The sequence below is a fragment of the Neopsephotus bourkii genome, unplaced genomic scaffold (genome assembly GCF_033783945.1).
Source record: "Neopsephotus bourkii isolate Nb327-2 ecotype Australia unplaced genomic scaffold, CSIRO-AGI_Nbou_v1 NB_547, whole genome shotgun sequence".
NCBI classification, from domain to species: domain Eukaryota; kingdom Metazoa; phylum Chordata; class Aves; order Psittaciformes; family Psittacidae; genus Neopsephotus; species Neopsephotus bourkii.
The window spans coordinates 482958-496219 of record NW_026901048.1 but is presented as its reverse complement, the minus strand read 5'-3'; the positions used below and the strand labels follow the sequence as shown (position 1 = coordinate 496219).

At 41.3% G+C, this 13262-nt stretch overlaps 1 protein-coding gene across 2 annotated transcripts in view; it reads right to left on the bottom strand.

The window, feature by feature from the left end:
- Positions 1-13262, bottom strand: part of ARHGAP24 (Rho GTPase activating protein 24) — a 210554-nt gene that overhangs the window by 122071 nt on the left and 75221 nt on the right. For both annotated transcript variants that reach the window (XM_061350913.1, XM_061350914.1), the window contains one exon: positions 9932-10019. In XM_061350913.1, coding sequence (XP_061206897.1) covers positions 9932-10019 — 88 coding nt within the window. The remainder of the gene's footprint in view (positions 1-9931; positions 10020-13262) is intronic.

Here is a 13262-nt window from a genome sequence, read left to right as displayed (position 1 = left end):
AACTGGTAGCATTTAAAATAGGGTAGGAGCAATCCATGCCCCCACATTTTCATTATACAAGCTACATCCTTTACAGAAAAGAAAATGGGTTTAGGAGATTTCAGAAGTTCTTAATCTGTCACCTCTCCTCAAAACAGATCATAAGTAGGAAATAGCATTCAAAAAAGCAAGCACTATTACGTCTAATATAAACACACTCACTTCTGGTCTGTAATCTGCACTCCTTCACAAAGATAGAAGGGAGTTAAGTTACTAGCACATGCAGCATACCCCAGAGAACTTAGAAATGGCTCTTTTTTATTTTTCCTTTAAATAATGCTTGCATCTAGATTTAATTCCTCCATCTTTAAAAGCAGATGGCCTAAACTGATGTAAGTTCTACCAGATTAATAATTAAAAAAAAATAAAGAAAATAAAAAATATATAAATATTCATAGATAAAGAAATTATGTTTAAAACAGCTATTACAGGCTCTCGTATGTTAAATAGAAGTGCTGGAGTTCTACTAGGAAAGAGACTGCATCTTCTGAAAGGCAAATGGTGCCCATCTCCCCTTGCAGGATATACAGGACATTTTCTGGTAGTTCTTTAGTAGCTCAAGACCGAGTCATACCAATCTTGCTCTTTAAACAGATGTGATATAACGAGGGAATCTTCCAAATGAAAGAAAGGAGGCAAAACTACTCATATCACTCTGCAGGTATGTGTCACAATTCCAGTCTATTCCCTCAGTATAAGGGTTTTAAAAACTTGCTATCACTAGTTAAGATTGCCATTTCCTTAGCATCATTAATATGCAAGGCTTGTACTTCTCACAAGGATGCAGATGCTGTCTCAATTAAACATGTGGACATGAAGGCACAGGGAGGTAGTATCTGGTACAATGTCATGGAAGGAGACACTGCTGGAACTGGAACACAAAGCAGATATCCTGAGCTTGGTGCCTTTCCCAGGTGTTGCTCAGTAGCCATGACAACAAAGGCACAGAAAGAAAGAAAAAAAAAAAAAAAGAAAAAGAAAAAAAAGCATGCTTAAGAGGGATATTGCATGCATTGACCTGAAGGGAACAGAGCTTGAAATTAGCAAATGTTATGGTGCCAGCACAACAGCTTGGCAGCATGAACCACCATCTCATTGCACCGGGATCTAAGACTGGGAATGATTTGGGTTTTGTTTTTCTAAGATCTATGAAGGGGGCAAACTTATTATGAGCATGTCAAATATTTGTGCATCATGAGAACTGCTGCTCGAGATGGAAAAGTGTTCATTCCCACTGAGCCCTCACCATTAACCTTGTGACAAACAAGCAACACAGCTTCAGCCAGCTTCATTTCTCTGGCTCACTGAGTCCATCCATTTTCAAGGGTCACTTAGAAAAAAAGCAGTTTAGAGTTGTTACAGGTTTCTCTGAAGGATGACAATAAGACAAAGTGGGCCAATATGTCCACATGCAGGGAGGAGGCTCCCCACCAAATACATTTTTGAGAAATCATGCTGTTAATAAGGATGGCAATGTGTTCAGGAGATCTTCAATAGGAAATAAGCAACGCTCAAAGCTGTATTAGCACAAGACACCATCACACAGAGATACAATACCTATGCACAGTAATGCTGGTGCCCGTTTGATTAAATAGCCTGCCTGCTACCTCCAGAAGATATCAAGAGGGACAATTAGTTCAGTCGGCAGTATCAGCAATGCCCTTGAGGTCCTGTGCTCCTAACAACTAATGAAGAGGCACTGCTAGCTGTCAGCACATACAGGGGGAGGCATTCATCTTTGTGGCAGCACCAGTTAAATCCACCGTGGTCACACCAGGATGAGATAGGAATTCAGCACAGGAAACAAGTCAAAGCAGCTGACTGCTTTAATGCTTTGTTTTTGGGGTTTAGATCACGGGGGAAAAGGGAATCAATTTTGTGCTAGCCATGCTGATAGTGAAGGGAACACCAAGCATCTGCATGACAGCAAAGGTGGAGAGAGTACCTCAATGCTTGGCTGTTCGTGCAAGTGCCCTACGGAAAGGCTTTTTTTGTCATACACAAACAATTTTCTCCAGAAGTCACAAGAAGGGAATTTGCTTAGCTGTGTCCCTGACATGCTGCTAAGCCTTCAAGGAAAGCTACTTGCTGTACATGTGGGTGTATCCTCACCTTGGACATGGCAATTACTCCTGAAAAGATAAGGCAGGGAACTCTTGCCCTTATTTCTCATAAGGCTACATCCTTACGGAAAACAAGCAGTTCTACTTCAAAACAGGGCTCAAAACCTTCTGAAACATTTCCATCCTCAAAACATCATGTTGAGTTATAACAGTCACAGACAAACGTGTCACGTAATCATCTGCCCCATTTGGTGCCTCTCGAGTCAAACTTTTCCCATCCCACAGAAGTCCTGCTGTCATATGACTTCTAGGACCGCAAAGTAGTGTTATCAGCAGAATATTGAAATAGAAGTTACATTAAGTATCCAGTATCCAACCTGTTAAGGTATATGGGAGCACTACAAAGAAAATTGTTACGCAAAAGAAAAGATTTACCTGTAATTCCTGTTTTGTCTTACTTGTGTCACTTAGGGAAAAAATGCAAGTGAACTTGCCAAATCCACACTTCCTTGCTTTCATGGACCTTCAATTAAAAACACTGCCAATCAGAAGGTGACAAGAATTATCACCTACTGCTGCCTTCCTATTTCAGATATTTGAGAACTGGCAGCGGAAGTCTCAAAGGGCTTAATCTGCTAAAGCACTGTGTATCAACAGGGAACCGAAGAGTTTTTAATAACTTTACAACACACTAGCAGACATTTATCTTCACTACACACTTGGAGTCTAAAGGGCCTGTTAACCAACAATGGAATCAGTGTGACATACATATATGCAAAAAAGATCCCTCCTGACTCTCAGCCATGGGCACACAGACATAAACATAAGACAGCTATCCTGCAGAAATGAAATAACACTGCCCTTTGGAACTAAAAATATAATTTGGCTTTGAGGAGTGAAAACCTACTGCAGCAGGAGAACAAAATAGTTTTAATATGCTTCCTCAAACCCGCCTCTTGCTTCCTACCAGAAGTTAATATGTAGGAAACATCATTTGCCATACGGTATGCAAATAAAGACACAAAGAAATAAAAAAGCCAGTGGACACCTTTTTTTTTTCCCCCTGCCAAATGAAAAAATTAATTCAAACATTTTCAGAGTTCTGTGAATTAATGTTTCACTGCCTTGCAGAGATTCCCTAATAAAGCCATGGGCTGTTGGGAAATGTTGTGTAGTCAAAGGCTTCACAAGTCCATAAAGTCAACCTAGAAACCTGATGAAATATTGCCCACTGCTCTGAGAGAGCACAGCATCAGAATTTCATGCCAGAAAAATGAGATTCAAACATGCTGTGAAGAGCCACAACTCAAGTCCTTCAATATAATATAAAAATACTTCACCGGGCACACTCCACAACAGCACTGGGCATCATTTTTCTAATGTCAATTTGTAAGACCTACTGCAGGTTCTAAATTGCCTGAAAATAATTCTTATGGGAAAAGCTGTGATGCAAAAGCAGCCAAATGTTTGAACAGTATTATAGAAGACTGCTGGAATATCAAAACTAAGTCCTGAGACAGGCTTGTACACAGCAGTCCAGTGAAACTGCTTTTGTTTCATATCCTTTGCAGCTGAAGCATTTGAGAAGGTAGCTCAAGTATTTTAAGTACCTGTCATGTTTTTAATTATATCCTGTACTTCTTGAAGAAGCAGAACAAGCTGTCTCACTGCGGGAATTCGTTTGGCCTGATTTCAGTTAGTACCACAATGAGAACCAACAGTTCCATTGAGTAGCATCACTGAGAAACTAGTGTCTGAAAAGATATACTTACAGAAAAGAAGCGTGCACAGACAGAACTCATTAAACCAGAACAAAAACAGTGGGGTTTTCCTCAGAAGTATGTTTGGGTTTGTTCTTCTGACTTCAGCTCTCAGGCCTGACAAATTGACCTTAAACAAATGAAAGTGTACAGTGCTGAAGGTAATTCCTGCCTTCTGCAGTATCCACCATCCATTACTCAAGAACAATCTCATGTTCCCTGATGGGAAGGGAGATAGCCCAGGAGCCATAAACACAAGAAATCATCAGACACACAAGTGCAGAGAAAAAACAGCAGCAGAGACTACAAGTTCCCTGAAATATTAGTTACTTCCTAATGGTCTGAATAAACCCTAAGAATGAAACCATGCCTTAAGCTGCAGACACGTAACATGGGGCTGCACCAAGAATGCTTTTAGAGGGATGAACAGACTCCGCTAACTCAGTATTACCAAAGTACAAATTCACCCCCAGAGACAGACATACATGTCAGGTTATGATACTTTGTCGGCAGTGGAAAGTACAACACAGATATACAATGCTTCCAAGCAAAAGATTCCACAAGGAATGTCAAAGATCAACGTTTGGAAAAGTGTGGTTTATTTTAAACAGTATTAATTAAATACGAACACTTATGCAACTGAACAACTCAAAGAAATCTTGGGGGGGGGGAATCTTCATCACCATCTCTAGGGCAACTCATGCCTTAGAACACAGCATGCAAAGAGATCATATGCCAGCAAACACGGTCTTGTAAGTAAACTCATCTTCAGTGCTATTTTCTTATGAAATGTGCATGTAATACAGAACAGGGGCTAAATAATACAGGATTCAATAACACTGAAGTGCTGAAATATCACTGGAGTGGTGATCTGGATTCTTACCTATGAGGCCAAACTATAAAATGACTTATCACTCTCACAGAGCAGGAAATCAGCCACTGTATAGGGATCTCAAACAACAGCGACTGGGCAGGTAGCAGTATGAACGGTTTAGTTTCGAGCATCAAAGTCCAGTCAACAATGAAGAACATTCCTTTGCCCATTCAGTAACCATGATCTCTTCTAGGCAATTACCTACATAATCCCAGATTATTCTGATCTGATGGTGTTTCCTCAGTGCACCAGGAGATGAGGTTTCAAGTTCTGGGAGCTCCTACAAGTATCCTGACATCCTTGGGAAAGCTGCAACCTTCTCCTTCCAACACTGCCTTTGTCCAAAATACCTTCATGTAGCAATCCTTGGAAACTCCAAGGGATTCCAAAAAGGCATTTAATATTTGTGTGTAAAATAATGGATGAGTCTGAGCTTCCCCAGCTTTGTGCTCAGCTCCTCCTGGTGCAAATGAGGTGAAGAAATCCAACTGAAGCAAGAATCAAGTCCTCTGTCTACAAACCACCACACATGCAAAGTACAGTGCTTTCACATGCCTCTGTTCTGCATCTCCATTCCTACAGGTGATGCTTAGTTCACAAAAACACAGCTAGGTCACCCCATTAGTTCTGTGTGAACACAAGCCTCCTCCTCCATTACAACTGCATATCAATATAAAAACATCAGGTTTCCTTTAGAATGGAACAAATACATAGAATGAGATTTTATCTTCTAAATAAAACTAATAACAATCAGCAAATAAAACAGTCACTTGAACAAACCTACTGACAAACTTTGCTGTATGTGCATATTCCTCATTTAAAAAGATATTTATCTAAACTTTTGGTTTCTGTTGAGTACAAAATATTCCTCTGAGTGCAAGAGAAGCTGTTAATAACCACAGACATCACCTCATGGTCGCACTGACTCTGCTACAAAAGGACTCCTGCACAGAAGTATGACATGGGCCTCATGGTGTACAGGAGACAGTTTCACTCCTGTAAATTAACTTCATCAGCACAGCAAAAGAAAAAAGGAACAATTTTAAGTATTAAGCCATGCCATGAGTTAAGGAATGAACAGAATGTTTTCAAAATGCAAATTAAAGGCATCTGTATTTTAATTACAGCATCAAAACTGCAAGATACTTGTCTCCCCACACATTTCTTTCATTCATCTTCAGAGATGGCTGTGTACAGAGAATTAGTTTCATAGTATAAACCTACTCCCACGTACATTCCCAAAATAATTTGCATGCATTACCAATAAACAAACATGCACACAAGCTTTCATGCCGCCTACAGACCTGAGAGACAAAAAGAGGACTTGTCACTACTGCCTTTTTGATTATAACTAAAGTTACTTCAACTTTTAATACATGCAAAGCAGAATCAAAGAGCAGCACAAGCTTCAGTACCATACATTTAATACAATGTTCATTCAAAATGACAAAATGAAAAACAACCCCTGCAAATAGGCCCTTTGCTATATAGCTATTTTCTCATATGAAAGCTAAAAAAGGCTAAACAGAACCTTGGCTACAATATACAATTACTAGATGATCTTTAAAGGTCCCTTCCCACCCAAACCATAAATTTTTCTCTATTGCACTCAATGAGCTCGGTTCTGTGGCTGTCAGCCTATAAAACTTTTATACTGAGTCACTAAGAGGATACAGATGACAAACAGCTCCATTTAAAAAGGCTGACAATACTTGTCTTGAGAAGCAACAGTGACATGATGCTGGCAAAGCTCACTTCATCTTTGCTTAACATACAGCTGACAACACTTCTATAGGTACTCTCATGCCTCCTGTGAGCCTGAGACTCAGTTTTAATTTCATCCCTCAAAGACCAGTCCTGTGGCATCCTATGATGAAACATCCTATCTGATTTCCTAAAACCTTCTTTTTGTCATGAAGTCTTAGCATATCATCTCAACAGGAAAATTACTCCAGTATGAAGTCACTATAGCCGCATGCACCACTGCTATCCTACACACATTCAAAACCCCATACTCAGAATTCACAAATAAGCTAAACAATACACCCTACCTGATTCTCAGAAAGGCTCCAGATGAACACTGAAGGCAGCCCAAACACTAATTGCAAGCTACTTTTTAATCTGAGTGTACAGAAAGATAGCATCACAAATATTTTGGGAAATCACGAGAGTGATCATGCTCTCCCATCAGCATTGCCATCAGTTCACCAGCTGGTACTCCCAGCTATGCCGCCCTAGGCTTTTCAACCTGGACACGAAGGATGACCCCAGTTAGGCTTGGCACATAAGGGCTCAGGCTAGAAGCAAATTGAGTCAGAGGTGCTGACACTTTGAAAACCAGCAACGAACAATCCAAATACGGGAGTAGAAGCAACACAGACAGTGTTTGAGACTTCACAGTTCACTGGTAACTCAAAACCAAGGTGAAACACTGCATTGTCTGGGGGCTTTCTAAAATTTAGGCAACACCCAGGTACTGTTTCTGCAGCCAAGAGTGGTCTGATCTCTCCAAATGTGCTGTATGAATCCTACAGGCATCAGTGATGTTTGGGATAGCATCATACACAGAAAATGAATGATCTTTGAGGAAAGTGCTTGAACACGGACAGAAGGTCCTGCCTTCATAATGTAAACGTTTGACTATTCAAGCCTTATTCCACCACCATCTCCTACTATTCTGTTATCAGCCAGAATTAGGGAAGATTGCAAGCACTATCCGAGGGAGCTTTCTGCAGCTCAGTTATGGCAAGTCCTATGCAGGCAGTGACACTCTGGTGCCATACAGCCACCTGCATGCTTACATAGGAATGTTTTCATGTCTGCACCGCACATGGATCTCCGGCCTACAGTTAAATACACCACACTTGATGCCAAATTCACAAAGACCAGAGGTATAATAAGCACACTCAGCATTACCACATATTGAGGTGCATTATGAATCAGGACATACAGAGCACCAGCTTTGGCAATATCTATTATATCAAACTCTTCACATGTGATGTGGCAGCATCCCAGCCCTTTTGAGATAACAACACCCTTGTTTTGTGCACTTCCTCAGCAGCACCTCCTAGTTTAACCCACAGCAGAAACTAAAGCTGCTTTTCCCATGGTCATGTCTGTGAGAAGGAGACCACCATCACTGAAATCAGTGCCAGCATACCTGTCTGCTGATCTTAGCCCCTCCACACCCCCTAGGCATGGACCCTACTGCTACAACTACAGAAGGTCAGCTTCTTTCTTTGCTATCTACAACATCCAGAAAAAAATACAGGATTAATTTATGAAATGACTGATCAGAAGCCCCATTTTTTTCTGGAAATTTTAGGTCAGAAAGCATTCCACATGTTTGGAGGGGGGGGGGGGGGAAGGGTGGGGGGAAGAGGAAGGCACTTCTTCAATTGAAAGGAATGAAAACAAGATTTTAGTCAACCCCAGACTTCCAATGTTAATAATAGGTTTCTTTCAATATTTAGAACATATGAAAAAGATACAGACCACATTGTGAAACTTTTTAAAATGTGATTGATTCAAGCTGGGGTGAACGTTGAGCAAACCTCACAGACACCATGTTGGCTTTCTTTGCATACTAATCCCTTACTACACACAGCTTTCGTAATTAAATTCTTTGCCACGTATAAAAAGAAAAAAATAAGCTGTACTGTACTGAGCTGCATCTGCAAATTCCAGTGAGTGACCATCCTCCTTAGCTTTGAAATCTACTTCATATTTCTTACACTTGTACAACATACCAAAATCTCTGCATATCAGTCAAGACAATTACATTTATGCCATGACATAGAGAAGGTTTAAAAGCAAGAACAAGGTGATGAGTTTTAATAAACATCCTCTACCCCTTCAAATAGCCATTGTGGGAGTAAATTGAAAAGTAATACAGGGATTAAAAGAATATATTGAATAAACAGTGGGCTAACCAGATGCTGAAACAGTGAATCATTAAGTTGGAAAAGACCTTAAGATTAGAGTCCAACCATTAAACTCACACTGCTAAGTCCACCACTAAACAATGTCCCCTAAGCACTATGTCTACGTCTTTTAAATACGTCCAGGGATGGTGACTTGACCACTTCCCTGAGCATCCTGTTCTAGTGCTTGATAATCCTTCTGGTGTGGAAATTTTTCCAAGTATCCAATCTAAACCCCTCCTGGTGCAACTTGAGGTTGTCGCCCCAGACTCCCTCTGGTAGTCTTGGATGGATCCCATCCAGCCCCATAGACGTGTGTGTCTAACTGGTGTAGTGGGGACTAACCACTTCTCCTTGGATCATGGGGGCTTCATTCTGCTCTCTCTTACAGCTCAGTGGGCTATGTACCTTGAGAACAATTTGTGTAACTATTAAAAACAGAGGTCAAAAGACTTAAACTCTTTTTATCTCAAGTTCCAGCCACAGCAATCTGTCCAGCCACGCCAGTCGTCTTCCCACCACCTTGTCTTTTGGCACTCAAGGACAGACTGCTCCTGTGCCTTTAAGATTTCCTTCTTGATGGGATGTCCAGCCTTCCTGAACTTCTTTGCCTCTCAAATGGCTCTGTCAACCAGTCTCCTAAACAGGCCAAAGTCTGCCCACCAGGAGTCCAAGGCAGTAAAGGTTAGCAAATCACTGAAGCAATCGAGAGTCAGGATTACCACTCAGTTGACAGTGTAATATTCTTTAGACAAATCTACTCCAAGGAAAAAATACCCAACTAAAACCAAGTTCAGGGTTTCAAAGCAGCACTGCTTGCTGTTGTTAAAATCTGTTTATCAAACCACAGTGACCAGGAAGCATTCTTAAGTGACGGTACTGATGTTATCCAGTCAAGGTGCCACACTGGGAAGCTGTTGATGCTAGGTTGTGGATCCCTTTGTTACCACCAGGGACACTACTGCATAGCTCCTAGTATAATCTAAAATAATTACCAAATACACTTGTATTGTTGCTATGCCATTCAGTGGTGCAATCCCTTGCTGGGAACAATTATGCTTTAAATTGACAATTAAAAAACACATCCTTTCCCTATGCTGCCCAGAGGTGAATGAAAAAAATTCTGAAAGTATTAACAGACTAACCAAAGCTTTTTTCCCCTTAAATGGAATCATTAATCACTTTCAGCTTCTGTTCTGGCAGAACAGACATGGTCATTTGTCACTGAGAACAAAACTGCTACGACTTTTTACATGGAGTAGAATACCCTACCTGGAACAACTTCAAAAAGGAATTTTCCTGGGCTTTCTTCATTGCAGGGATGCTCGATTACTCTGTTGCCAGGCAGAAGAATGGTGCCCTAAAGAAAAAAAACAACAAACACGGGATTAAAACTGCTACCACGCTTCTTATAGATTAACACTCCTTCTTTTTGGACTGGGGTATACACGAATTTTTGGTGTTGCGCCTGGGCTACTGAATTCCAAAGGGAGACTAAGGATGGATTACACCAAAAGCCAACACCATAGGTCCCCTTAATTAAAACTGAGGCATTCAATAACTTTTTTAGGGGTTTTTTCATCTCTTGGGTTTTTGATACCATGCAGATATTGGTACTAATCACATGTACTAATTCCACAGTGCTGCAGGGAAAATCTGAGACTACAAGAAAGGATTAGTTTGACCCTGTTGGTGAAAAGCTATTAAGCTGCATGTGCGAGGCAGATTAATTTACCAGCTAGGTTTCCTGGCTAAAGCCAAACCGTATGTGCACAGAAGAGTAACCTCAAGCTGTGGGGCACATACCCAGATCCTGCTCTGTGTTTTTTTGCCACATCATCCCAGAGAAGAAGTACAATGAAAAACATCCCACTTCCATCCACTGGCAGCACCAGTGCATCTCACAGCAGCAGACAGGCATCTCTCAAGGGCACAGCAAGAGCCCTGTTTAAAGATGCATTTGCTACGGGCAGATATGTCAGATGATAGCCACGATGGGCTCCGAACACCTTTATCACAACTTTACTACCCTGAGAAGGCAGATGGGGAATTTTAGCTCTGCATATGTCCTTTTTCCCCTGCTGTCAGATAGAATCAAAATACTACCCCTTTCCTCTGAGAACTTTTTCATTTTCAGATATCATAGGCCCTCCTAGTATTATTTTCTCCACAGTCAGCAGGCACTCCTTAATGAAATTATTTTGGGATGGCTGTCCCAAAATTTTCAGAGTTGCATCCTAGAAATTGTATTAGGTACAAGCTCTCTATCACTGTTAATGGGAGAGAAAACCTACTTATCAATATTCTCCAGTTACTGCATAACAATGCTGCTGTTCACCAGCACGTACAGTATTTCATGAGAAGCCAAAGACAGGGTGCACAGATATTTTATCAGATCATAAAAAAAAAAATAAATCACCTCCATTAACTACTATGCTACTTTCTACTAAAACCAGATAAAATAGACAGTATTCTGCTGAGGTGGTAGTAGCAGCACAAATTAGCAGTTGGGGGTGTTTTCCCTACTCACTCCTTATACAGATGTATTATAAACAGTAAGTCCCTTGGGCCAATTGCTCTAGTGAAACTGTTTTCCTTCATTCCTGCTATAAGCAGCAACTGTTAATAGCTGTTGCACTCCCAAAACCTTTGTGAAATACGTTATTAGGCAAGAATAGTACCATAAGCAAAGATAAGTATATGAATGGTAACAGATGAGTCACAAAATAGCTCAACTTCTTATATAAGTGCGAGAGAAAAACAGCATATAAGGCTGGACAGGATTTGAGCAACCTGGTCTAGTGGAAGGTGTCCCTGCCTGTGACAGGGGGCTGGAACTGGATGATCTTTCAGGTCCCTTCCAACACAAAGCATTCTGTAATTCTATGAATATATTTTGTCAAAGAATCATGGGAAAACAGGAATAAGAATCTCTAAAAAACATTTTCAATTACATGTATTTTATGTCACATGCAACAGACCATTAAGACAAGTCTAATTTTCTTGACCAGTTTATTTTCCAGCTTGAGCTAGCTTTACCTAAGAAAAGCTCTGCCAAGCACACAGGATGGGCAGATCAGTCTTCATCTGGAGTAAATTTCACTGGACCTTGTGTCAGTGTAGGCACACAACGTATGCATGCCTTCTGTAAATGAGGCAGCAAATGAAAACTGCATTCAGCTTTGCTGTCAACTCATTAGCAACTCACAGACATGCTGCAGTCTCATTATGATGTGATACTTTCTGATTCCATGATGTAAAACCCTTGTAGTATTTACAGCGAGCTGTCTTAATGACAGATCTTTGAGAACATAAAAACAAAAGTCATACTATTTATAACCTCAGCATCTTCATTTCATATATGAAGCCTATTTCATCTACTAAAATGTGAAGCCTAAAGCCACACATAACAGCTAAGTTAATATGAAGGGAATCCAGAGAGCAATACCATAGAGAACACTGTGGTGGTTGAAAAAGAAAACATGTCCTCAAACAGTTAACTGTATTTTACTGTCTATTTTCAGGGCTATTATTGGAAATACCAGTGCACGTGAAATATTTAAAAATATATCTGTGGAGGGTTTTTTTAATATGAAAATAGCTTTGTTTGTGCAACATGCACCTGCATGCCTCAGACTAGTGGGGAAAGCCTAAGAGAGCAACTGCAGCTCTTTCACTTCCCATTCTGTCTGCTTTCACACCCATCTTCTGCCTCACCACATAGCAACACTTCCCCTTCAGCGAGTTTTGTAGCTATCTACACAACTGTACGAAGGCTATCTGGTCTTTGTCCCTTTGCTTAGATCTCAGCAGCTAATGATATGTTTTACACCAGCACACTGACACCCAGGGAACACACTGTACTGTAACAAAACCCATGTGGCCCAGCCATATGGATGCTGAGTTTTTTATATGAGCAGTGGTACCCCAGTACTCCCATCACTCTCAGTCCCTTGCTCAATTGCCTGTCTGTGCCCTTCCTTACACCTGTCCCATCTTACAGCTTGGATAATGGGGTAGTGAGGTGGACTGTGAACTGGCTGAAGGAGAGAAGCCAGAGAGTTGTAGTCTATGGGGCGGAGTCTAGTTGGAGGCCTGTATCTAGTGGAGTGCCTCAAGGGTCGGTTCTGGGACCAGTATTATTTAATATATTCATCAATGATTTAGATGAGGAAATTGAGTGTACTATCAGCAAGTTTGCTGATGACACTAAGCTGGGAGGGGTGGCCGACACGCCAGAAGGCTGTGCTGCCATCCAGAGAGACCTGGACAGGCTGGAGAGTTGGGTGGGGAATAACTTGATGAAATATAACAAGGGACAGTGTAGAGTCCTGCATCTGGGCAGGAACAACCCCAGGTTCCAGTATAGATTGGGGAACGACCTGTTAGAGAGCAGTGTAGGGGAGAGGGACCTGGGGGTCCTGGTGGACGACAGGGTGACCATGAGCCGACACTGTGCCCTTGTGGCCAAGAAGGCCAATGGCATCCTGGGGTGTATTAGAAGGGGGGTGGTTAGTAGGTCGAGAGAGGTTCTCCTTCCCCTCTACTCGGCCCTGGTGAGACCTCATCTGGAATATTGTGTCCAGTTCTGGGCCCCTCAGTT